A 27,074-nucleotide genomic window follows, 5' to 3' on the forward strand; every position below is an offset into this window, starting at 1 on the left:
AATTATTCGGAAATCAAATCCTGGTTGCTAATTGATCAAAATCAAATAGCAGTGACATAACGATAGACTTGAAAGATATCTATTTTCAATCTATTTTCAATCCAAGTGTAACGACCTAGACGAGTCTAGACGGCCGCCTAGGTAAGTTCAAGTGTTTTTTTTTTTTGTTTTGCTTTGTATTTTCAAATGCTTAGAGATTTATCATGGTTATAACTAGCTGCCTAGCGCTCAGATGGGACTAGGCAAATGAAATTCACTCGTTTGAGTAAACTACCGGGCGGTAAAACTGGAAAAGTTGTAAAATTTTCACTTCTGTTGAACGGTTACTTGAGAAATGACCCACTGCAGGAAACAAAATGTTTACAAAGTATAACCTTAAAGCCTGATTTGTACAACAATCATCAGAAAATGTCCAAAATATTGTACACCCTATCATCAAAAGAACCAAATCAGCAAAAAAAGAAAGATATTAGGCCATCTCCGCCATCACCGCCCCGTCAATCTCCATGCTAACCTCTGCAACTACATTCTAAAAGGCCACCGTCTCCCGGCAATTCCCCTACCACAAGATTTGCTCTCCACCCTATAACTACAAGTTTCTCCTCCTGCAACAAACTGAGAACCGAAAAATGGAACACTAGCCACGGTCAATCTGCGCTAAAATCATCGAGATTTAATCCCGAATGAAGTAGTATAAAAGTATCTATCTGAGTGAGACAACCTATCAAGTTGCCCCGGAGGCTGCACTAACCCCACTACCATCCCTCAGCCCTTGAAGCACATATGCAGTGTCCTTTGCACATAGTCAGCTACGATTCTTAACCTTCCTTGACTACCGTCTACTCCTGAACTACCCTGATGTTCCACAGTTCGAGCAACCTTGTTTTTACACTTCTCCCAGTCATCAACGCGCAACCAGCAAGCTCGACCTCCATGGCTTCCTTCCATACCAAGAAAGGACACGCTAGGATTTTCGCCAAATGAATACCTCAACCTCACTGAGACGCAGTATGGCAACCATGCAGCTCCACCAGCGGCGTTTATAGGAGGTATGTGAGCAGGATCAAGAACAAGTGTCAATGCAAAATCAACTGAGTTATGAGGCCGATTATAATAAATATTACTTTTGGCAACAGATGAATTATCTGAGCTCCCATCCATACTCGAGCCAGCATGGTTTTCAAGGCATAATTCAATACGGGGTTTTTGAGCAGGTGATACATCTCCCCCTTGTGCCTGGGCTAGTCCTTTTTTCCATGCTATTAATTTCAAGAATTCTCTTAGAACTGATATGGGTAAGGTAAGGAGAGTAATGAATGACGCGACACGAGATGCATCATAAGGCTCTGAAGCAACACGCCGACTGAAGTAGTCACATATTTCTCCTATTTCGGCTGTAGATAATTCCTCATTGGCAGTGTTTGTATTTGGCTGTTGCCCTTGTTGCTGCTGCTGATGGAATCGTTTCACGCTCAGTACTTGAAGAAGAAGTTGAACTCTGTGAACACTTACAGCAAATACATAGCCACTGCAGAAAAACAAGCAATCAGATCAAAGAACAAGTAGATAAGCCTGGAAGTATTTAGCAAAACCTTGTACAGATAAACATCATCCGAGGACCACTAATGTTAAGGGTGAATATTATCATGTAACATAACCAACTGAAAGTGATCTGGTACAAGTATTGAACATAAAATAGGGAAGTTTTAATAAACATAAAATATCACAAACGTGTATCAGTGTGTCCATCTTGTCAGGATGTTTTCTTAGGGCACTTCCCTTTGTTTTAGCATAACTCATCAACAACGATAAAAAGGAAGATGGAATCACACCATCGAAAAGAATAAGAATTCGAAAATAAAGTTTCTGAGATGTGTAAAGATTTGCCTGAAAGCACTTACCCAACAAAGAATCTCAAGGCGGGCTGCTCCTGGTCTAAATTTAGAAGTGAGCCTTCATTGTCTTTCAGAATTGACCCCAAAATCTCTTTCAAGAGCCCTGGTAGCTGGGCAAATAGCCATAGAACTCCAAGGTACTTGAGAATACCTCTTAGCACCTTTTTAAGAGCAACAAGAGGAACCCAACCACCTCCATACCCTCCGTCATCTCCAAGACCAATAATGGCTGTATTCAGTTCTCCTCTCACATGAGCAGGGACACCAGGACCTGGGGATCTACGTAAAGCCGGCCCTGCTGAGCTCACAACAGCCAAATTTGAGGATACCAGAGAAGCATTTCCGACACGGTTTAAACCAGCTACTTGGTTGTTGCCTGTCCTGGACATAGCAGCAGAACCAGGGAGGTTAACCCTATTTCCATTTACAGTAGACAGTTGGGAACCTGAACTTGGGGTTTGATTGATTGAACTTGACAGTCCTGTCTGCTGACCACCGGTGAAATTAGTATCTAAACCATTCAATTCTTGGGCTACATGCTCCATAATAAATGGTCTAAATTGAGGGCAAGGTAGTGACCCACCAATGGAAGGGCCCCCCTTGGGTGGGGTTGCTGGTTGCAACCAAACCTGATCTCCTGCAAAACAGCGCATGTCAACCGCGAAGTGCTTTCGGTATATGATCCGTATCCAATAGGGTCCACGTAGCACAACAGAGACATCAATGGGCAACAGTGAGCTGGGTACAATGCCAGGTCCACCTCGGCCAGCACCAGCTAAACCAGCAGCCCCATGCGGGCTATGATTTGCAAGAGGCCCTGTAGAAGGAGATGAAACTGCGTTCCCCATAAGGCCAGGAGACTGACTGGCATTTGTGGTTGAACTAGTAGGCATAAGGCCCTGAGATGGTAAGTACCCAGCCTGCTTTGGGATAGAAGAGAGGACTGCTCCTCCAGGGACCCCCGGTATAGGACTAGCTCGTGCAGGTCGTGTTGCCGCTGCAAGAGCATGCAAGGGCCCTGCAGTGAGTCGAATGCAATCCAAAAGTGAAGCAACTTCAGCTCCATTTATGAAATCTTCCAGGAACTGTAAAGAACAAAAAAGGTATTGTTATTAATGCAAATATTTTTAATCAGAAACAAATTGGGGCGAAATATAAAGTTATCTCTGTAATACGTAAATCTAAATTGCTTCAAATGCATGTCAAAAACTATTTTTCAATGACTACTTTTCAATGACTACATTTTGATGTAATCCTTCGTAAAGCAACTTTGATAGAATTGTGCATGCAGTTTTAATGTACCTTTTTTGATGTCATTAAGGCACTTAGCAAAATCCTAATCCAATATCAAAAGATTTTTCCATGGAACCACCAGAAAATAGTTGAAATTATATTTTGAAATTTCCGAAGATTTCTATTAAATTCATTAAAGATGGCATGTTCAGGCACAACCACTGAAGAAAACAAAATCCGAGGATGCATGCAGGACTCAGTTTCACATAAGGTAAACAATTAAGATTCATAAAATATCACTTCACACCAAATAAGAATGCAATCAATTGAAAATGCTCAAACAAACAAACCAGAAAAGATAAAGTAGATGAATGTACCTTGGTATGGGGCCAAAGTTGGTCGGGGGTTACATGCATAGTACAACCCTCTTTACCTGACTCCCACTCTACAACAAAGCGAGCAAGGACACCTGATCCAAAACTGAACCACAGACTCATAAGTCCAACAGCCTCAATTCTAAATGCCCTTCGCATTTGCTCAGATAGTCTATCAGTTGCCTCAGGAGAAACTTTGACTCCTAGTGCTTTAAAATCAGGGTTTGTACTACTTTCTTCTGGCTTCTCATCTGCTCTTACACCAAGCAATCTCCGCATCCCAAGGGCAAACATTCTTGCATTAGAAAGTCTTTGGATGTCAGCCACTAACTTCTTAATACTATCAGCCTCCACAGACTGATAACTAAGAACAACACCCTCTGGATCATAGCGAATATGAGAGTCAATGTCAGATGTATTGGCAATTCGAACACCAGAACCCCAAGGTGTACCATTGCTTCCTTTCTGAAGCTCCCACAAATCCCTGAAATGCTGGTCATTTATTTTGACATCCCAATAAATGCTTCCAGGTCTGCCAAGTCGCAAGCATAAGTGTTGCCATGCATCACCTCTGGCAAATGGAAGTCGAAACCATATGTTTGATGATGTACTTCTTAGACCCACTTCTTCAACATAAGGGATATCCAGAGCCGCCATCTGGCTAGTTAATCTGGCATGCTTAATACAAAGAGAACAGTGTCTGATCACATGAAGAAGAGCTGAAACATAAATGCTGGAAGGTGCATTTCCCTTATTTGCTTCAGATATCAGATCCCCGAAACTGTTTACTTCAAATTTTGAAATTATATCCCTTGACATAAGCATCTGTGAAGAAGACTGATGAGGATGAGTTACTTCAGAAGTTTTCCTCCTTTTAAAAACTCCTGAATCGGCTTCCACACCCTGAAGTGATGGGATCAAATTCAACATATCTGAAACTGTGCGTTTGCGAGGTTTTCTATCATTTTTCGAAACATCATGGTTAGGGCTATGACATACTCCCGAATCTGGGACCTGGGCTGGCAAAGAAAAAAAGTGTAGCAATCTCAGTAAAGAGTATAAATAGTACCAAAGAAATATGCATAATGCAGGCTTCCCTCACAATATAAATATCACAGAGAAAGTATCTTACATACGGGAGTGGTTGCATATGAGTTTGATCCGGCAACTCTGGAAGGTCCAGTTAAAGGCCCGATAGGTGTACTTTTGGGCCCGTTGGGTCTCACACCAGGCCCAGAAATTCTGGGACCAGTAGACCGAGGTGGAGATAATAACCGGGATGATTTATTCCCATATATTGCACCCTTTGAAGTTTCATTCATAAATCTCAGCTGATCTTCATCCACTGAAGTACCAGAACCATACTCAACTGACTGTGGAGACCTAAGAGAAGCCAAATCCTGATCAGATTTTGACACTGGTATTTTCCTCACAGTGGCACTCCTTCCTGGGCCAGAAGGTAGATTACCAAGAGAAGCAGAATGTACGGGGCCTTTCAAATTATTTGATGGATATAAGGATCCATTATAGTGGGTGGCCATGCTAGAAAGATTTGAAGAATTATTTAACTGTGATATCTGCATAACTCCTTCCCATTTAGGAGAGGGACAATTCATCGGAGCAGATCCAAAATGAGAACCAGGAACAGAAAAAGGAAGTACAGATAACCCCTTCTCTAGTTCAAACACTTCATCTACAACAGAAGAAAAACTCGAAGGTGGACACCCTGCAATAGGCATAGAACCTTCATTGCTGATATCCGAAAGAAAACCATTTTCAGAAGACTGATTAGAACCCCTGGAACTGGGCAGAAAGGATTGTAGTTTTCCCAAGTCAAGCAAGCTTAAATTCATATCATCTTCATGCATCTGCATCTGGCTAACATCAATTTTCTTGATCCGCATCACTTGGTTTAAGTCATTTAAAGAATCGGGTTTTCTAGATGGATCTGGCTGAGTTTCAAGCAATTTAAATAGGGGTTTAAAGTCCTTATCAAGTTGCATCAGCAAGAAATAAGAGCTCCCGCAATCAGGAAACCCCATTAGCAACATAGTTGAACCATTCAAAATGTTCTTCGGTATTTTAACTGCAGGAAAACTATGTTCATACACCTGCAAGAACACAGTTCATATACAGTGAATCTGCACGTAACCGTCAACAGTCCAGAAGGCAATGCCCTAGTGATTTTTCTTCTTGAAAATAATGTCAAAAGAAGAAAGAGAATGTTTACCTCAAGCCCTAGAAATCGGCCAGTAGATGCAAATAAGTGCAAAATACTTCTGCTTCTCAAATTTATGAAAACTTCAGCTGCAGTCATACTTCCTTGATTTAAAGTATCTTCACATTCAGACAAAACTCCCGAAGGAGCAAGAATATTATGAGAGGACTGAAGACGAAATCGCCCATTCCTGCAAGTCAAAAATGTTACAGAAGACACCTTTCTAAAGCATCTACTTAAGCATACCAAAGTTGCGTCTGAATGAACCACCAAGAATGTCTAAGATTCTAAGAATCAGAAAAACTCCTAAAAAGTACATCAAGAACTTGTTCCAAAGTCTAACCAGAAACAATATTGGCTGCACATCTTTCTTAGTTCATCCAATCAGTTTTTTAAGTCCGTTGGCAAGTCTTAATTCATATATCCTGTAATAATATCCTGATAACCGTATAAGCAAGGATACCTAATGTTTATTCCCAGGGTGAAAAATGATGAGCCATAGGCGCGCACACGTAATACTTCCTGCCCTTCATATTCTCCAGCATTGGACTTATCTTCTTTCTGCACACAGAAAATTAGGATATCAAAATGTGAAGAAAATGAACCATGAAAAACACATTCATGAAAATACAGTATTATCCTGAGACAACATTTAAGAAGAAAAAAAAAAGAATAACCAGAATGAAGAACCAGAACCAAGTAACAAGAAAATGTGAAACAACCTTTTTATGGTCAACATCCGCTTCTTCCACATGAGACTGAAGAGAAACATCCCCTGCACCTCGCCAGATTTGAACATTTTTCACCAGCTCTTTCTGAATTTCAAGCAGACGAGTATATCTGTTACAGCAGATGGCTCTCAGAAGCAACCTCTCAACATCAATACAGTTTTGGTCAAGAGAAAATTCTGCCTCCTTTCCAGTTAATGGATCTATGACAAATGTGCTATGAAGACACTTTATCTGCAGATCCGGTCCTGGTTCAATTTTTATAGACGGACATGATGCTGAATCAGAAATACCATTGTTTTTATCAAAATCTAACCAGTATAAAAATTTTAACCCTGGTGTTCGTAGACCAGATGAATCAGTTTCTCCATCTTGATTTAATTGTGCAGAGGCAGAAGTCCCTGCATGACTCATGCTCCCATCGGATATGAGCTCAAATCGAATTGCATCTTTCCATCTACCTTGCCGAAGAGCTTGTACTTGCCTTGTGACAGTGCCCATGATAAGTGCAACACAAAGCTCATGTAGAACTGAGTATAATATCATGAACGGATTTTCTGTAGCAGCCATTCTGCGCTCTAAATCATCCCCAAGAAGATGCCGCCGCGATACTTCAAGCTTTACAGGTCCACTTCTCTCACCAACAAGCAGTTCCAAATGCAGTATCCTCCACATTGATAGGTGCCCTCGGTAGCCTAGAGTCACCAAAACCTTGAATTCTCCATCAACACGAAGCACTGCTGTACCATCGGAGACTTTAACATCAGTAATTTCTTTTGGAAGTGATACTTCCAGTAATTTAGATCGCACAAGTGTGTCCAGCTTTTTCAAAGCCGGCTTCTGCTGTTCCTCATTTAGTGAGCTCTGGATGCCCACGTCTTCTACACATTTCGGCAAACGCTGATATGACCCTGTTAGGAGGATTTCAATTGCAGATGGAACATCATAAACAGGAGCACAAGCTTGCTGCAGCCCATCATGCATGAAAAATAGTGAATCTGCTGCTTGAGTGAAACAGGTATCATGACTTGATAGAGTGGAGGTAAGTTGCTGGCAGTATTGTATTAACGGGACCTGCAAATAGAAATGCATGGATAATATTAACAGCTGAAAATTTATAGCTTCCGAGTTGAAAAGTGCTTATAGGGATTAAAATAAATTTCAAGGAACATGAAGCATCGGGGACACTATAAACTCTGGGCATATCAGCATAAGGCATGGTTCATAGAACTTCACACTAACCAATAAGCACATCCATGGCATTGCTTTTGACTTCAAAATTCAGACACTACTGTGTACCTACAATAAAACAACTAGTTCCTATCACGAGCTAATAAACTGTCGTATAAGTCACCTTTTCAACCACCTAAAGACATAAAGAAACATGCACCAGCAAATCATCTTCTATATCCCAGAAGGGAGAAACCGAATTCGTATCCTACCACCAAAAACAACCGTAAAGTAACATAATTTAACGCATAATTCACAAAATATGACGCAAAATGTATAACTTTTACACCCAATTGGCCGCCAAATAAAAACCCAAAATCGATTTCTTGAGTGAGGCAGTAGAACAACGAGACCTGTTGGCACCACTTGGCGAGGACATTGAGCCGGAGCATGCGTTGCTGGGTCTTAGCCAAGTACTTGAGCAGTCCAATTTTCTTATCGGTATCGGACTGGTCCGGCGCCCCCTTCGATTTCTCGGTGAGCTCTTTCAGCGCGAGGAAGGATTCCTCGGCGGCGCGGCTCACCAGGGCGGAGAACTCCACCGTCTGTTGCCCTAGCTCCGACGCCATTCTTGTGGTTCCGGAATTGAGAGAAATCAGATTGGGATTCGAAAGATCCGCAGCTGCTGGGATAAGATTAGGGCGTTAAGGTTTGTAGAGAGAGAGAGAGAGAGAAGGGAGCTACTGTGGTCTTTCAGGTCTCTCTCCATAGGCGTCGTCGTGTTCGTGAAGGGCTTCTGATTCTTTCGAAAGTTTTCAACTTTTAAGAGTTCTAGAGAGAGAAAGTGTAGAGAGAGAGAGGAGGAGGAGGTGAAATGTAAAAAAAAATTATTGTGACGAAAACACGTAGAGGTACATTCACGTGTTTTTATATATATACATCACGTATTTTTAGGATGGTGTATTCAATTGAGAATTTGAGAGATTTTAATGGATTTATAAATCCATGGATTTTTATGGAGTTTAATTGATTTGTAGAGATTCCATGTAAAATTTTGATTCAATTCCCTCGAAATCTCTTGAGGGAAGTGAGATTTGTGGATGCTCAAAATACACTACGAAATCTCTCCAATTCCTTCTAATTCCTCAACTTTCTCAAATTCTTTAAAATCAAATTCTAATTGAATACACCTGGAATGTTATAAACTTCTTTAAAATTCTAATTGAATACACCCGGATTTCTAAGGATTTTCATAAACTATCTTAAAATCTTGATTGAATACACATTGAATTTCAGAGAATCACTTAAATTCCTGATTGAATACCCTTAGATTCATTAAAAGAATTAAAATCCCTCAAAATCCTAATTGAATACACCCCCTTATATAAATGACGTGTTGGGTGGCAGAATAAAAGTTAAATGATTCGCCTTTAAATAAGTATACATTTGAAGAAAAACTTACGTTGAGTTGTTGCATTTTTGTAATGTGGCAATCGCCGAATGACAAAATAGTTTACTTAATTAAAAAATTCGTATATCTTCAAATTTGGAGAAAAATGTATATGGCAATGTCAATCTGGCTTCGTTATAATAATTAAGATATGAGATGTGTTTAAAAATAAAATTTATGTGTTAATTTTATGAACATACCATCTTTTACGTTGTTTTTTTACTGAAAATTCACACGTTATGAACAACCTCGCACAATATTTATTTAAGTAAATCCCATATAAAAATTAAATTTTTATTTTCTTTCAATGGTATAAAATCTCGACTTTCTTGTTGGTTAATCTTGTACTCCTATTGCTTATTCGACTTAAGTTATTTGGCCAAGATAATGTGTTCACTCGTGCTCCTCATAAATTAGAGTAATTTAAAAATCATTTAATAAAAAAATGCACACATATCCAAAGCAAGTTGAATCTAGAATTTAGTATTTTTCAAAATTGGCATGATGCTTTGTATCAAATTTGGGAAAAGTATTTAGAAAAAAATAATTTAGTGGATGAAAAGCTTTCTGGAATAACGAAGGGTAATGGTTGTTTAAGAACCCAACATGCACGTACGTACTCAAACTTAGGGCTGATTTGGTATTACTGTGCTTCGAAAAAAAATTGATTTTGTTGTGCTGTGAGAATAAGCTCATTTTTGTTGCTTCACATTTTCAGCTTTTTTTTTTCACCGAAAACTGTGAAAATAAGTTGTTTTTAAGTGTTTACCAAACATCTTTTTTAGCTTAGTTTTTTTTTATACCCATTTTTTATAAAAGCACCTCAGTACCAAATCAGTACTTAAGATGTTGTTGCAGCAAACCTAAGGTCAGTAGCGAAGGGAAGGTGGATGCATTGGATGTATTTGACCCCAATAACTTACTTTTCCACCAACTAAATTCAAGACTTCGCCACTTAAAACTTCTGTCTAGTGGTATTCCTTTTCACTTATAAGTGAGAGATCTTAGGTTTGATTCTTTTCAAAAGTGAATTTGAACTACATTAATGTAGATAATATCGTTTGTTAAAAAAAAAAAATTCCCCGCAAAAATTTTGAAATTTGCTTGACAATTTTATATATGTTCCAGGTAATTAAAGTCATTGTCTTCCATTAACCAATATGTGTTTAATTTGAGCATTTGATGTTATTATACATTGAAAATAACATTTGTGAAGTCTCTGGTGTATGTTTATTAAGCATAAAAAAGACCTAGACTTAATTAGTACCAACAAAATACAAGAAGTTGAACATAAAAGTAAGCTTATATGCATGTCGTGCGGTCTATTATCCTAGTAAATAAAGTGTAAGTTTCTACTCATGCGTCCTAATTAAGTTCGAAACTCTCATTCCTCTAAATTATTGTAATAGTTTCTAACTCCCATAAAAAAGATCTCTGCAAAAGTATACTAAGTCTCTAGTGTAATCAGTTTTTTTTTTTTTTTTAAATTTCCGCCCCCCATTGCAATCAAATCCTGGCCGCCACTGCCTACGGTGCTACAATTTGCTTTCTAATGGCTGCTTGAACTGCATACATAATCTACAAAGCAAAGCAATGCATCAACTTAACATACATATTGAAGGGTTTTTCTACGGTAGGCGTTAATATAGGTGTACCAAATTTTATAACAAAACGTGTGCAACTCAAATGTCTTTCAAGGACCATAAAACATTGTGCACCCGTGAATTTTTGTATAAGGAAAACTCAGCAGAAAAACTTGAATAATCAACAGGCACCAAATGATAATTAAGTTTTATAAATTCATTGTCATTTTTTTTAATACGATGATATATTTACATTTAGGGCTCTTATAATGCTACTGATAATGTATATAGACCGGTGGAGCAGCCTAAGCTTCATCTACGATTGAGGAACTCGAATGGAAGAGAAGGATTGACGTCGAACCGCAGTTAACAAAATGTCCCAACGACGATTGAGGAACTCGAAGGGAAGACAGCGAGATATTGCAATGAACAAAAAATTTCAAAGGCTGAATGCTCCATCAGTAGGAAGAGATCAAAGATGATGCTTCCGGCAACCAAGATTTCGGACCACAAGATAGGGCAAATTGCAAAGATGGGTTGTAATAGTTGGGATCTGTTTTAACATCAGCAAATATCAACAGAAAAATTGTACTGAAATTCAATGCAACAACGAAAAATTTGGACCCAAACTTTTTTTTTTATCGTTTCTTTTCTTTGTACAACTCTCTTTGAAGAGAACATGAACAAACTATACATGAAAATTTTCCTTGTTCTTCTCCTTGTAAATATTTTCTATTACAACTCAACAAAGTTTATATTTTTTCATCGAAAGCCCGAGCTCTATGTCTTCATGAGAGAAAACACGACTTAACCTCTTCTGATTTCGTCTAATTGTTCTTCGATCAGAGCGGGCAGCAGCCTAAGCCTTTCGCTTCCGAACCCTTCATGATTCTCAACCTCTTGCACGAGGCGATGAACATCTCCCACGGAACATCTCCAAGCAGCATCCAATCTCCATCTCTGTCTTCATAAGTAGGTACAAATTCTGATCTGTTATTGTACCCTAAATCCTTCTCACAATAATCACCAACTTTGAACTTGAACATGTCTTCCAACGCTTTAAGCAGTTCAGTATACCCTCTGTACACCTTCAAATCTATCTTTCTTAGATAAGGAGCTCCATCCATGCTTATCTTGACATAAATCCCGGCTGCCTCCGCCTCGGTTTTCTTCGCTTGGAGGCAGGTTTTCCGGTATGATCTCACCGGCGGCCACCCTACTACTTGTGCCCTGAAATACATAACCAGATTAGTTTAAGTTGTTTGACCTCAAATTAATCACTAACCATGTTATTTAACAACCCTAATCATATAATTAGCATCTAGTTTATATGTAACAAGATTGCTTACTTGGAAGGTGGAGGCTGAGAAATTTGCTGGTCGGATCTTTTGGCGGATGAAGAATCATTGTCTTCGTCGTTCATGTCGGGTTGCAGTGGTCTTTTGTTGCTCTTGCTAATCAAAGTAGTAGAATATGTGTTCTGCTCGGAATCCTTGGTGCCCGGTAACCCTAATCTTAGCTCTGTGGCTTCAAGATCCTGCGCAAACATTGCCATGATTTCTCTGTGTGTTTCTTCAAAGATTGTTCTTCTGCTCAAACTTTGACGGTGAACTAGCAAATAACCAAGTCGTGAGTATTCGGTGATGGAGGCTTTGAGGAGAGGGGAGATGAATATAATTGTGTGGAGGGCAAATGAAGATGAATGGTATTATATAGATTAGAAGTGGAGATAAAGTCATAAAGTTCAAGGACACTGTCTAGGGAAATTAACAAAAGTTAGGTACTTGCATCTTTCTTCCTTTTGCGCGTGCATGCCACATTGTTACACAAATTTTACGGATGGAAGGTAATACGTGCTAAGGGTTTTTTCAAGTGATAACTTAACATGGTATATTGTTGAACTGTTGATAGAAATTAGATATGTAAAGAAAATTTTCTTATGCATTTTTGTTACAAGAATAAAAATAGGAATGTGTAACAATTATTTTAATTGACCCCAGAATTTGTATGTGTAAGATATAAAATGGTCGTGAACTTAAGTTTTAGAACTGAATAACCATTTCAAGACAAGAAATCGACATTTTAAGCTTTAAGTGATGATTCTACACAGTAAGCAAATAATCAACCATGCCAACACATGTTATTTGAATTGAAGAATATTGATTAAAAGTTATGCATTGTCTTTAAGAAAGATCGAACATAGTGCACAAAAAATGACAGTTAATTGACAATCTGATCTCATAACATGCTATTTTACATGTAATTTACATGGATGTACGTAAAATGAGAAAGTGGATGTCACGCACCATAAAATAGCGTGGAAGGAGCAAAATTAGGCAGGTATGAATTAGACATGGGCAGCTATGGTGTTTGTAACACGAGCGGCACATTTGAGGCGGTTGTCCTTCCAAATTGGGACAAGCTTGGGACAAACCTTAGCCGCCCAAATTGAAGACTTTGATTTTCTAATCCAACGACCCAGATGAATCAATCGATTCCGCGGTATCTGGGACCCTCGGATCCAGAAGGGCTATGGCTGGTGGGTGCATTCCATGTGAGGTTTGGGACCCACATGGGCAGTCGTTGATGGGCATGGCATGGTGTAATGAGAGGATTTGGATTTTATCCGAACTATCTTAAAAATTCTCACATCTTAATTATTTATTTTGTATCGTGAAATCATAAATTATTTAATTTTTTTATTTAAAATTAAATACAAATAATAATGAATGAAAACTGACGGTATAATTATGATAATCAGTTAAGATGTGAGAATTTATAGATTCCTACAAAATAGATTTGGAGAGGATCCTCTTCCGTAATGGGGTGGTCCGGGCAGAAGAATGGGCTTGACTTTAATTAGGGCAAAAGTTAGGGCATGTTTTTCGGCCATGAGCCCTTGCATCAATACGCTCCGTTTCCTTCGAGTCCACGAATATACTTTTTTTTTTCTAGATGATACCTTTATTAACCCTATGTTTTAATGATATTTTTCTCGATTTAGAATTGAATTTTTTTATTATACTTACGTGGATTACAAATAAAATCACAACAAAAAAAAGATTGTATGTAAGTTTTCATATTCAAATCGCTTAAATTAGCAGCAGGAGAACCGTACTAACTTGACGCCGTTACTATTTTAGGGCTCCACATGAGAAGAAAAAGGGTCTTAGGGTTATTTTGTGATGCACATAAACTGAATCCCACATCCCACATAATAGAATATCGTTGCATAACTAAAATATTAAAATTAACTAAAATTTAACAAACAATGTCAAGATTCATTATGGATGAATATAGCAATCTAAATTAAGGCTTTGATTGATTGTATCTGTTTATATGAAAGTATTTCACAACCTTCCCCTTTTTTGTGCATCTCTTGTCCAGTTTTGGTATTATGAAATGGCTTTAGAGGTAAGAATTATTCACCAATAGTTGTGAGACTATATTCAGTTTGTATACATTTAAATATAATTCCTTCGGAGAAATGTTGGATTTGTGTAGAAAGTTAAGTGAAACCTATAAGAAGCATGCTACGATTAGTCACGAACATATGTGTAAACTAATCCTAATCATTTTTACTTTTATGACATTGCGTAAATAGTTGAATTTAACTCACAGTATGCATGATTGATCTGTAACTTCTCTCAATTTTGACAATTATTTAGAGGGAAGGGCCAAACTAACAAGAGACACAAAGGGTCCACAAGTTTTCATTAATTTTATTTTCATGACAACAAATAATGAGCCCTCCTTCGGCCGATGATGGTCGATAAATAAGACCCCATAGAGTTAGGTTCACATCCTTTGGGACCCGACCACAACGAGCCTCTTTTACGCCATCTCCAGCTACACACACACACACACATATTTCTTCATCTTCATCCTTGCCTAATATTATCAATTTGCTTATGTTGTTAGTTTCTTACAGGGCTTTCATATATAAGCTAGCTACTTTCTTTCACTTGTCAGCTGTGACCAAACATATTAGTATATATAGTTTCTCATAACGCTACTTCAAATTCTTCCAATTTCAAAGTATAGGTTGTAAATGTTGGGTAACATTGGATAGAACAAAAGAAAAAACAAAGAAGTGCTGCGTCATTGGCTTTATGTACACAAGTAAAGATACGTATTAGTGTACATGTAGAAGTAGTTAGGTTAGTTCAACTGCAAATATATTGTTCAATGTGACAAGAGAAATACACAAGCCGATTCAGAGATTATGTTGTGTCTAATTCTTCATTGGCCATGGTTTTGTTTGTGGCTAAGCTTCAAAGGCTGACATGTATTTGTTGTATGGTAAAACTTCAACTTCCTTTAACATGTACAATATTTGTTTACTACCGGTTTTTAGTAGCGTGTTACACATTAGTTGTCTTAGAGCCTCGTATTTATAGGCATCTCCACCTTGATTGAGGCTTGATTTGGTCTTTATTTTGAACTCAATTAATTGATGAAATCACCAAGACTTGATTTGGCCTTGGTTCGTTATTTGACTTCATCAAATAATCTTGATTTAAATCAAATAAACCAATCACATTTTATCCTTAATTTGGTCGTCATCCTTGATTTGACCAATCTCTCTAATTTGGCACTCATTTTGTTTATTATTTTCTTTAATTTAAATCAATTAATTGCTAAAAGTCGACGCGTGCCTCATGACTCGTCCGGTTTTAATAAGTCACATGTCATATGTGCAACTTGACCCATATTTATTTCACCAAAATTTACATTTCTAAGCATATGATAAATCTAATTTGAAATGGATCCTCAGTTTCGTTTTCTCATTAAATTCTTGGCAAGGTAGGAGGGGGACAATACACTCGTGACCTCAACAAAGCCACGTTTAGGATTTTTATTTTTTGCCTTTTGAACTTGATGTGAAGCTTCTGATAAAAAGACATGCCCATGATGCTGTGTGTTTTGATGGGAAATAAACGGTTGTGAATAAAGAGCTCTCCGTATACGAACAGTAGATTGACTGCTGTTCCGTTTGGTTCCACAGAAAATTTGCTGTTCCGGTATATAACATTTACAGGAGCTTTTGAAGATAGATCTTGACCATTGGATCTTGACGGGAACACCGACGACAGAAAACTTCACTAGATAAAATACTCCCATAGCATCTAGAGAATCCGCGATAAAAATGTGAAATTCAGAAGCTGCAACTGAGTCACTGAGACTCGTGGACCATGAAAGAAGAAGAAAAGGTTAATTCAAGCTTCAAGCCAACAGCATCGCCCTATTAAAAGCACACGTGTGGTGTCCGTCTGTCCTGTCTCCTGTTCGATGCTGATGGATTGTTGTGCTGGGTTTTTTGGTTCCATGCTAATTACTTCACACGTGTAGGGTCTAGAGAGGTGTAGGATGCTGACAGTTGGGTCCTGGATATTTGAAGGAGAAGGGTCCACGCCACACGAGGGACTCTCATTCTCTCTATTAAGTCGTTTGTTTGGTGGTGGAGGGCAGGCCCCTGCCATATGTGTTTTTCTGAGTTTTTGTGTTTCGTCAGCTTTTATGAGAAAATTGAATCAAAGATGGAGCAGTTTGTTTCTTGTTGGCCATCCATGGCGATGGATGAACCAGCCATGAAATATCATGCAACATTTAACATGGCCTATCACGCAACATTTAACATGGCCTTGTGGCCCATGTCTATAGCTTTCTGAAACGTCCATCCCTGCAACGGTTGCAACCCTAGCTCGTTGCATATGCAAAGATGTTTTTATTTCCTTATTAGTTGATTGCACGGTTAGCACCTAACAATCTGAACTAAAACTAAATGTTCCAAAAAACTTCCAACACCAAACATCCGACAAAGCTTTAGCTTTCTTCCTCTTTCCTAGAGACTCATAGAGTTATTTTCAATGCGTTTGTGCTGAAAATTTTATTATTAATTATCTTTTGGATGGCGTAGTATAAAAGCCGTTGTTGTGTTGTAGTTTGTTGTCGTCGGCCCGTTGCTGCCGACTTTAGCTTCGTCTTTGTTGCCGTTAATGTGTTGTAGTTTGTTAATTATATTGATTCTTTTATAATATAATTATTCATTTACCAAAAATTTTAAAGAAATCAACAATAACGTTGCATAAACGTCATCAAAAATATTTTTATGGTGTTATGTGGATGTCATAGTACGTTCAGACTTTCCACGACTCCTCGATTTACGACATGTTTTGTGACATTTGAAAAACGTTATAGAAAGGTTTCCACATTCTTTTTCAAACGTTATGAAATGTGTTTTATCAAGACTAATAGTTTGTTATATTTGAAGAGAGCGAGAGAAAGGAAAGAGATAAGAAGCCTGCGAGGATCACAAAAAAGTTGTCGGAGGGATAAATGTAGCCCGCTAGAGGGCTACAAGTTGCCATACCGAGAGCTATTTGTAGTCATCTTTGCTTGCTGACTAGGATATAGACTCCTTATTGAAGAATAACTTACACAATCAAGCTAAAATTAGCATATAGTTATTGGTTGTAGATGATCTTAAGAGAGTCAATTTATCATTAAACAAATTTTTTTTGTATCACTTTAATTGACCGCATGTCTAATAAAGTGAAGAGGTTTGGGGTTTCATCCTAAAACCAATTGACAATATAGAAAGTAGCCCAACTTACTTATAAGCTCATGCAAGGTCTCTCCTCCTAACAATGTGTGATTCATTCTCAACATGTCTCTTCATGTGTGGTAACTTTTCAAACCTAATATGTGGACAACACAAAAGAATGGTGATGTGGAGCGCTTGTGATCATTTGACTTTACACGTGGGACAACTTGTTCTGATACCGTGAAGAAAGTTGAGGTTCCACCATAAAACAATTAACAATATGGGAAGTAGCCCACTTACTTATAAGCTCATGCAAGGTTCTTCCTCCCACCAATATGAGATTTATTCTCAACATAAAAACATATCTACTGTGTATATGGAAGCGATATGTATTAGAAAGGTGTTCAGGTATGATGGGCAGGACTCTCATTACATGGTATTTGGATACTTTTACTATAATTTATAGAACACTGGCAAATTAATATCATTATCGTGAGACTGAATCTTCAAGGGAAGTTTCTCATTAGGCATTTTGAAATCTCATATTGTTATTTCATTATATATGATCACTACAAGATTATTGATAATGTAATTTATAATTAAGTAAACTCCAATTAATGGAATAACATATCATCAGTACCAATCATGTTGCTCTTTATCCCTATTTGTAATTAAATAAAAAGATTTCATTTATTTATTTGTAAATATATAAGAACGAAAATAATTGAAGTGGTTTCAGATACTGTTTACCGAAATCACATATAAAGTCAGCAACAAAATTATGCATGCCAATAGTGTTTGCAATTATTCAACATTTGACATGCTTAGATTCTTTACAATACCCCTTATCTTAACAATATTTACACTACTCACGGGAAATGATAAGAACAACTGTAATATTCTAGAAATTATAAAAGGGGAAAGTTTTCAAACTATATACAAAACTAATTATAAGTTATTCGACAAAAACAAACTTATATGGTGTCATATTCCTCTAACGATAAATGTCTCATTAGAATTTGAAAAGACAAAAATTAACAGAAGATTTGGCGCAAATCCAATCATAATGTAGTTTTAACCTCATTTAGTAAGATAACACTTGATTATTATTTTTAATCTGAAATCTCTTTCTGAATTACTAGATCAATTGCCTTTATTTTGTTTTATTTATTTATTTTGGTTAATAATTTTTTTTCCTTTTTTTTTAATCTAATACTAGCATTTGCCTACACACTTTGTGTGTATGAACACATTTTTTTAGAAGATGAAAAGGAGGGAGGGAGAGAGAGAACGTGGGGCGTGAGAGATTTTTGTTTTTGGTTTTTTGTTTTTAATATTCAAGGCATTTCGGTGATACTTCAATAAAAAATAGTAAAATTTAAACCTGTAAAATTACATTATTGCTCAACATTTTTTTATGTGATAAAAGACTAATTAATTTTTTTCTTTCTTTTTTAGTCTGATAAAAAGAATTTTATAAATTAATAGAGATATAGTACGATGTGATGGCTCAAAAAATCTGTCAAGCGAAAAAGAAAAAGAAAAAAAAATAGGAATCCCATCTGGAAATGGAAATGGCACCTAATGTTGGTGGTTGTGGCCCCCAGACGGTCAGTGCTCCTATCATCTTCTACAATGGAATACCGCAGAAATGCACATGGTTTTCCCTCAGTCGATAGAGTTGACTTTTCTCACGCGTTCCCATCTCTCTCCCTCCTCTTTGCATGCGATATTCGCTCAAGGTTCATGCGTACGGCTAAATCAAAGCCGTCGGATTCAATGATTCATGCAAATTCAACATGATCAACGGCTTCAAATTTCAAATTTTGTGCAACGACATTGGGGTAAACTTTTTTTTTTGGGGTAAAAAATTAGGGTTTACTGTTCATGATTTGTTCCTTTTTGTTCATTTCTTGGACCTAGGACAAAAGAAAGGGATATGAGAGGTCTTTAGGGGTTAGATTTCAATGGTAGACGCATATGGTTTAAAAAGCTGCGGTTTTATAAAGCTCAACATCAACTTAATTATAATTGAATGGTATTTGAGTTAACATTTTTCGAATAAGATTGTAACACTTGTTGTGGTGGTAATGGAATAACTTTGGATAATCTTTGATATCCCTTTCAACCTTTGCTTTAATTTGTTCATATCCACAAAGGTCATCTTTGTGATATAAAAGACGTAAGCAGATGTGATATGCTGAAGTAGGTAAAAGCTTCAAAACTTGTCCATTTTTTATTTCCCGTTATGTTTTTTTTTTTTTTTTAACAAAGGATATTATCTACATTAAAGGAGAGGGAGTGGACTTAGCCTTACAATAGGCTAGTAATAATATGGTTCAAATTCATCTTTGATGAGAATCGAACCTAATTAGACTTCTCACTTACGAGTGAAGAGGACCGTAGTACTAAGTGGCTTTCTGTCATGTAAAATGGTTAACATACATCAATGATACTGCAAGAAGCATATGCTTGGTAGATATCTTCCCATTTTATAGGGTGATGTTATCCACATACCTCTTTTTATCTCTCACGTATGCTTGTGAATTTCTGCTCTTTGATCATTTCCAATTCATTCGACGACAAAAAATTAAGAGGTGTGTAGAATGTAAAGAGGAGTGCGTAGATATTACCAGCCATTTTATATTTGAAGATTCACAATATACAGTAATTGCCCATAATATTTTCTTATAAACACTCATAATACCTCCACTCATTGCCAATAAGTTTCGAGTTGAAAACTCCAAGTGTAGCCAAACACATTATGTTGTGCGATCCAAGGTTAGCTTGATTCGATTGAGGACTTAAAAGAATAAAGTACTTCTCCATCGTAAAAATAATCTTTAATCTCACATAGTTTGTGGGGTGAGTATGAGTAGTTGATTGAGATGAATCCGATTATTAGGTTGATATTTGATGCAACGTGACAAAGAGAACGCATCAAATGGCTACCTTAAAAAACAAATAAACTGAAATCCATTAGAAAATATGAAAAACCCCTCAAGTTTATTGATTAATAATAAACGCAACGAACTCGGCTCTAACACCCTAAAGGCTGTTTGTAAAAATCAGATAAAAAGGAGTTGTTTTATGATGTCTCTTAGCCTTATACCTTTTAGGAGCACGTATAAGAAACGAATTAGGAAAAGAACACAAACGGCCTAATTAAATTCTTAAATTGCTGGTAAAGCGCATATCAAACTATAGAATTCAGCCTAAAATATAACACTCAGAGCCCAAAATATGCTAAAGTTAGGCTTGTTGCCGAATTTGCGCCTTTCAACTTAATTTGCAACCCACTCGCTATTTGATCTACATCAATATTGATCAATGATTATTATTCGTTATCACCAAAAAAAAAAAAAAAAAGACACTCAGCACTTTTTAATACTGGACTGGAGGTAGGCTAGCTAAAGCATATCCACGGAGACTTGTCTCCTAAAAGGAAAAAAGGACTAACATTTTGTAATAATTAGTAAAGTTAGGCAACTAAAAAACTAATTAAAAACATTAATGAAAAAAAAAAGTAGACCAATTATGTAAGAAAGAGAGATATTTTTTAAGGAGTGCCAATAACAGTTCATATTTAAATTTAATAAATTTCTATCTTCCAATAAAAAAAATAGCTTATCGTTGGATTTTAAAATAAAAGTTTAAGAATAATTTGTTTACTTAATAACGTTTTATTAAAAGATAATGCAAGAAAGAAAAAATTTTAAATTAAATTTACAAATCAAATTAAAGATAAATATGTTAACAAAATCTTAATTAATATCCAATTATCTACAACTACATTATTTAATTTGTAAATTTAATTTAAATTTTTTAATCTTCTTAACTAATTAAATTAATTAATGATAAACCACTGGTGGAGATGGAGCCATGGCAAGGAAACAAATAAGGAGGCAGATTGTCTGCCTTCTTGTTATGGTGTCTTTCATATCTCATTTTATTTATGCCGTCACGGTTAATCAACGTCAACATTTTATATTTCTATTGCTTTCTGTCTTATTATCTTTATTAAAAAATTAATATAAAATATTTACGTGATTTAATCGTAACCGCACAAATAGAAGAAGATGAGAAATGCACTTTAAGAGGAGGGCAGACAATCTGCCTCCAACAAATAAAAGGCAAACAGAGAGCGCCATGTTTTCTTGTGTCCACTAGCCTCACCACAATCATTCCAAACCTGATATCACCCGTGACATCAGTTTTCCGACAAGGCCCGAGCGATCCAGCTAACTGAACCCTCCACTTGGCATCATCTGAACCGTTTAATTCCACCTAAAGATTTCTTCAGCAAAGCAATATTCTCCCACACCACACCTATTTTCCCCTTCTTCCAAAGTTGCACGTTTTTCTCTTTGCACCCCTCTTCACAAACATCATCGAGTTGTTCAGATCCAGAAAGCTACAGCCTCAAATATTTACCCTAACACACAGAAAAATCCTAGAAAAAGAAGAAGAGAAAAAAACCCTAGAAGCACGATGGGTCGTGTGATACACGAAGAGCAGGATCAGAAATACAGCTTGATAAACTTTGAGGAGACAGAACTGCGTCTGGGGTTGCCTGGTGGAATATTAGGCACTGCTGGAAAGGATGCTGAAGCTTCCAAGAACACTGGAAAGAGAGGGTTTGCTGAAACTGTTGATTTGAAGCTCAATATTTCATCTGAAGATCAATCGGCTGGTGATGAAGATCAAGCGGTGGAGATGAAGGAGAAGAATGTTGCTCCTGTTCCTAGGTCAAATGATCCAACTAAGCCTCCTGCTGCCAAGTAAGTTCTCTTTTTACCAAATTACTTGTTTAGTTTTAGTATTACTTAGTGTGTTAGTTGAGTATTACTGTGTCAGTTGAGACGGTACAAATAATTTTCATCGAGTATTACTTACTGTTACTCGAGTATTTTTCTATTAGTTTAGACGATGCAAATGGTTTTTATCTACGGAAAGACGACAGTAAAATTGTGAATTAATTAAGTACGTGCTCATAAAACGAGCACTTGTTAAGTTGACTAAAGTTATATATTATTTCTCTGTACCAAGTTAAAATATAAATCGCTTGTTACAACTCATGAAACACTAACTTAGAAAATCATTTTGTTTGATACATTCGTTTTTTGGTTTTATTTTCCATGGATCACATGAATCCAGAGAAATAATTGCCATGAGTATGGACTACGTACAATGTTTACATTACGTATTGAATTATAGGTATTTTTTGAATGGTTAGGTTGGTTGTCGGGAAGACTAAGGAAACCAACAAAACATAAGGAATCTTATTTTGCTTTTTTTTCTCAACCACTAAACATGAATTAAGGACAACTCATCAAAAGTAAAACAAGATAGACAAGAACATTACCGTATACACGCGTATATTATTGATTAAATTCTATGAGTACCAAAGATATACTATATAATAATAGTTGATAAAGTTGTCATGTTATACCTGGAGATATATATTAGTAAAACAATTTATTGTGGAAATAACCTCTTTGTAAAGTAAGTATAAGTCTGCATGCATAAACGTTCTTCTACCGACCTTTGTAAAGTAGAAAGCTTTGTTGGTTTGAAATCGCCTTTTACATGTAATAATATGAGTAAAATAGTAACGACATGTTACATAACTATACTACACATTATTGTATTATTACAGGGCTCAAGTTGTAGGTTGGCCCCCTGTCCGATCATTCCGAAAGAACATCCTGACCGTCCAAAAGAATAGCTCTGAGGAGGGTGAAAATACCAACAGCATCAGTGCAGCATTTGTTAAAGTCAGCATGGATGGCGCACCCTACTTGCGTAAAGTGGACCTGAAGTTGTACAAAAGCTACCAAGAGCTTTCTACTGCCTTAAGCAAAATGTTTAGCTCCTTCACCATTGGTAATTTAATTAATTAATTAATCATGCTTAGTTTAATTACAAGTAACACAATTTTTTTCATACCTTTGGATATTTAGTAACATACAAGTGATAAAGCAAGTGGTACTCTAATTGATAGGGTTTTTTTCTTCAACCCACTGTTTTTCAGTTTCATAGCCTTGTTTTATGGTTTGTGATAAATTAATAAAAACCAAGGAATATATTGCTTAGAAGTAGTTTTTCATACCCTCCTTTCCTCTTAGTAATTTACAAGTGATAAAATTTTGCTTAATTTTGGAATATTGAAGGTAACTGTGGGTCACAAGGAATGAAGGATTTCATGAACGAGAGCAAACTAATAGACCTTCTGAGTGGTTCTGAGTATGTGCCTAGTTATGAGGACAAGGATGGAGATTGGATGCTTGTTGGAGATGTGCCATGGGAGTAAGTTTTTTCTTAACATTATACATATACATATATATTAGTCGAATTTAATTATATCTAGTTCAAAATTAGGCTGCACATCACTTGAAATTATGATGAACCACACATCACTAAATTTATCTTGGATGGTCACAGAATGTTTGTCAATTCATGCAAACGCCTGCGAATAATGAAGGGATCTGAGGCTATCGGACTTGGTTAGTGCCTTAAATTAAATATTTCATGAAAACTCAGAGTAATTTGTAACAATTTCGGTTTTTAATTTTTTATTGTACGAAAATTAGAACTTATTCGGCAACTGTTTTCAGCTCTCAGTTTTTAAAATCAAGCAAAATTTTAAAAAGGGAAAACAGTTGTCAAATAAGTTTAAACTAAAACTTAAAATAAAATGGTTGTCTTCTTTTAATTTGGTCTAATTTTTTCCACTGTATTGCAGCACCAAGAGCGGTGGAGAAGTACAAGAACAGAAGTTGAAGAAGTTGCTAGATTGCCGTGGGTTGATATTTCTGCCATGGACACAATCAAATGAAAGCAGACCGGCTCTACACAGATGGAGAGCACGAAGTTTGGATGTCTGTGACTCTGTATTTTTGTGCCTTTTTCTTTTTGGTCGTCTAATGTTGTTAATTAAAGTTACATGGAAGAATATATTCGGAGATTTGTTAGGGACAAGAAGCAATAATATATATTATAGAAGATGTTCATACTTCATAGTGGCTCATGTGCAACTTTCTTTATTGTCCGTAGCCCTACTGTTTAATAATTATATAATATATATTGCCAGTGTTACTTGTCAATAGTGGTTTTATTCTCTCTAATTTTTAATTTGGCACCGTACATTATGCCTTGTGTATGATGAGATTCTCTGCATTATGTTTTCTTATTTTAATTTTTATGAATTTTTAATGTTAGTTTTCAGAATAATCTGACATTTCATTTTAAATTATGATATTATTAGTAACTTAAAAGACATTATTTTATATTAACTTTTGATAATTGACAGGTAAAATTCGAACTTAAAATTTCTTTCAATATCAAGAAGAGAAGTATCAATGCAATAACACATAATCGATTTATAAAACGTTATCATGAATCTCACTCATTTATTTATATTTCCATTTGCTGATCAGAGACAATGAATTAGATCCATGAATTCTATATACGTGATAAGGTGGAGCAGGGACATGTGCATATTGTTGGGGGCATTTATTTTTTGATTGATCAATTAAGTATGTGACAAGCATAATTTTTAGACAGCTATGCGCAACAAACGAGCTGTCGACTGATCAAATAAGCAATTCATGCAATAAATTTGTAGCTCAATTTATTAAGAGTATATATTTTAATACTTGAAGTTTTGCGTTTGATTTATTCATCCTCCAATATTATTTGTATGAAAAGAATACGCAATTTCTAAATTTCTAAAGGAAGGACGAACAAAATGTATGCAACAATACGTGCATAGTTATGCTGGTGCCTGCAGGTTTATATCAATATAAATAAATTGGTTGCACTTTTGTGTATATGAAGTTGCTAACATATTTGGTAATTGTGTGGAATTAATAAAACTTTTAGCTCTGTTTAAACAAGTACATGGTTATGGTTATTTAGTCTAATGGCACTCTGTACTCAGCATAAAAATGTTAATATCTAACTTTGATAAGCACCTTCCAACAAAAAAAAAGAAACTTTTATAAGCAACAATTCTTCCATAAATTTTGAGAAAATGATTTATGCACACTATTTTTTTTATACTTGTACATATTTTTCTTTCTAACCATTGGATTAATAAAAAGAAATCAACGATTCAAATTAAAAAAATTGTTCAGAAGGTGAATAAGAGTACGAAAATCACCCTCCGGCTATATTTCTTTTTAAGTATTTATGAGAATGTAAGGACAAAGTCCTACTTCAGTGAAGGACCAAATCTCAAGAGCTTAAAAAGAGTTGGACTATTCTTTATATTGCTAATTGATTTTAAGGTGAAACCCTAACTTTTTTTTTTCATGGTAAAAGAATAGGTTAGCTCATGTGTGAAGCCCAACGGTCATACATGCTTCAAGTCACCTAATTTGTGTTGTCCACATGTTAGACTTGAAAATTCGCCACAATTCTGTGAGGGACCAAACCATGCAAGAGCTTGTAAAGAGTTGAGCTGCTCTCCTTATTGTCAATTGGTTTTATGGTGAAACCCTAACTTTCTTCAGTATTCATATCTTTTGATGGCATTGATAGCTACCGGGACCAAATAATTGAAAAATAATATGGACCATTTCCTCCATTCATGCACCTCTAGCCTCTATCCCCTGCCTTTGAATCTAACCATCTCGGACAAGTCACAGCAGGAACTTACGATACGAATATGAAATGAACCTAAGCTAGCTAGCTCGCTCGATTCTCAGAAGCATGAACAGTAAATTAAAGAAGAACATGCATGCCTAAAGACCATATATTATTGCAGGAATGCCGGAGATTGTGTTTCTTTTGTGCAACTGTAAGATCACTCGCCAGCATAAAAATGGGATTTGAGAATCTAATTTTCTCTTTCAAAGATGTTTAACTATTCAAATATTGATAATAAGTCAACATTTTTATAATATTCGGATATTCCTTCTCCTTATGGGAAGTGAATTATCTTCTAATCTATAACCTAGGGCTGGTTTCGGTTTCGTAACAACCGAAAATGCCAAATTAAAAACCAAACTGAAATTTTGGTTAACGAAAAAATCAAACTAAAACCGAATCAAAATTTCGGTAGCCTAAAAAAATTGGATTTGCTTCGGTTTGGTTTGGTAAACAGAAAAAATAAATCGGCCTTTGTTTGTTAGGCCAAATATTATAGGCTCTCCCAATTTTAGTCATATTAAATAAAGTCGAGTGCCAAATCTTGGTGTAATTTTTATGCGAATTTGTGAGTTTGAATTTGAGTGTCAAATTTTTATGTAACTTCAAATTTTAAATGGCATATAATTAAGTTTAAGTTGAAACTTGAAATTGAAAACAACTAGCAAATGAGTCGAAGAGAGAGAGAGTGAGAGAATGAGTCGAGAGGGAAGGAGAGAGAATAACATAATAAAATTGTCTTTATGAACCAATAGTTGAGATTAATTTCAACCAAATACAATAATATATCATATATTTGTAATAATAATAAAACTTCGGTTTGATTACGGTAAAATCCAACTTATCAAAATTGAACCGAAAAGTTAAGTAAATTTCAGTTTCGGTAATTTTGATTTTGATTTCAGTTCAGGAAATGTCAACTCTATCCATAATATAAAGGCTAGGGTTTCGCAAGTTGCATGAACACCGACACGAAACTTGGGATTTGAAAACTTTGTCCCTTACTTTCTAGGATTCTTATAGTTTACAATTTTTTTTAGCAACTTTAATTTACACTTTAAAATTCAAACCATTCAACTCACTTGCAGCGAATATAAATATTATATTGGCACATGATCCACGCATATTTTCCTTTTAAATTTCTGTAAACATGATGCATAGTTTAATCGAACGAACAATAGGTTTTACTTAGTTATCTCAAATCCATATGTGGACTCGAAGGTG

At 36.1% G+C, this 27,074-nt stretch overlaps 3 protein-coding genes across 4 annotated transcripts; 1 reads left to right on the top strand and 2 right to left on the bottom strand.

Moving 5' to 3' along the window:
* Positions 1 to 295: 295 nt before the first annotated feature.
* LOC103430508 (mediator of RNA polymerase II transcription subunit 14-like) lies at positions 296 to 8,525 on the bottom strand. Of its 2 annotated transcripts, none has more exons than XM_070809420.1 (8): positions 8,032 to 8,525; positions 6,443 to 7,522; positions 6,184 to 6,281; positions 5,733 to 5,910; positions 4,639 to 5,613; positions 3,506 to 4,516; positions 1,902 to 2,980; positions 296 to 1,528 (listed from the first exon to the last, which is right to left on the bottom strand). In XM_070809420.1, the coding sequence occupies exons 1-8, from the start codon at positions 8,245 to 8,247 to the stop codon at positions 766 to 768; spliced, it is 5,400 nt and encodes a 1,799-aa protein (XP_070665521.1). In that variant the 5' UTR covers positions 8,248 to 8,525; the 3' UTR covers positions 296 to 765. The 2 variants fall into 2 exon arrangements, with proteins under 2 accessions (XP_070665521.1, XP_008366874.3); XM_008368652.4 differs by having other exon boundaries at positions 3,506 to 4,521; positions 4,635 to 5,613.
* Positions 8,526 to 11,268: 2,743 nt separating this feature from the next.
* On the bottom strand, positions 11,269 to 12,350 carry LOC103430506 (auxin-responsive protein IAA3). The gene is made up of 2 exons (XM_008368651.4): positions 12,001 to 12,350; positions 11,269 to 11,881 (listed from the first exon to the last, which is right to left on the bottom strand). Exons 1-2 carry the CDS (start codon positions 12,204 to 12,206, stop codon positions 11,494 to 11,496), a joined length of 594 nt encoding a protein of 197 aa, XP_008366873.1. The 5' UTR covers positions 12,207 to 12,350; the 3' UTR covers positions 11,269 to 11,493.
* Positions 12,351 to 21,319: 8,969 nt separating this feature from the next.
* On the top strand, positions 21,320 to 24,218 carry LOC114820072 (auxin-responsive protein IAA16). The gene is made up of 5 exons (XM_029090143.2): positions 21,320 to 21,979; positions 22,858 to 23,084; positions 23,372 to 23,507; positions 23,643 to 23,704; positions 23,944 to 24,218. The coding sequence occupies exons 1-5, from the start codon at positions 21,690 to 21,692 to the stop codon at positions 23,979 to 23,981; spliced, it is 753 nt and encodes a 250-aa protein (XP_028945976.1). The 5' UTR covers positions 21,320 to 21,689; the 3' UTR covers positions 23,982 to 24,218.
* The last annotated feature ends 2,856 nt before the right edge of the window (positions 24,219 to 27,074 follow it).

The sequence above is a fragment of the Malus domestica genome, chromosome 12 (assembly GCF_042453785.1).
Source record: "Malus domestica chromosome 12, GDT2T_hap1".
NCBI classification, from domain to species: domain Eukaryota; kingdom Viridiplantae; phylum Streptophyta; class Magnoliopsida; order Rosales; family Rosaceae; genus Malus; species Malus domestica.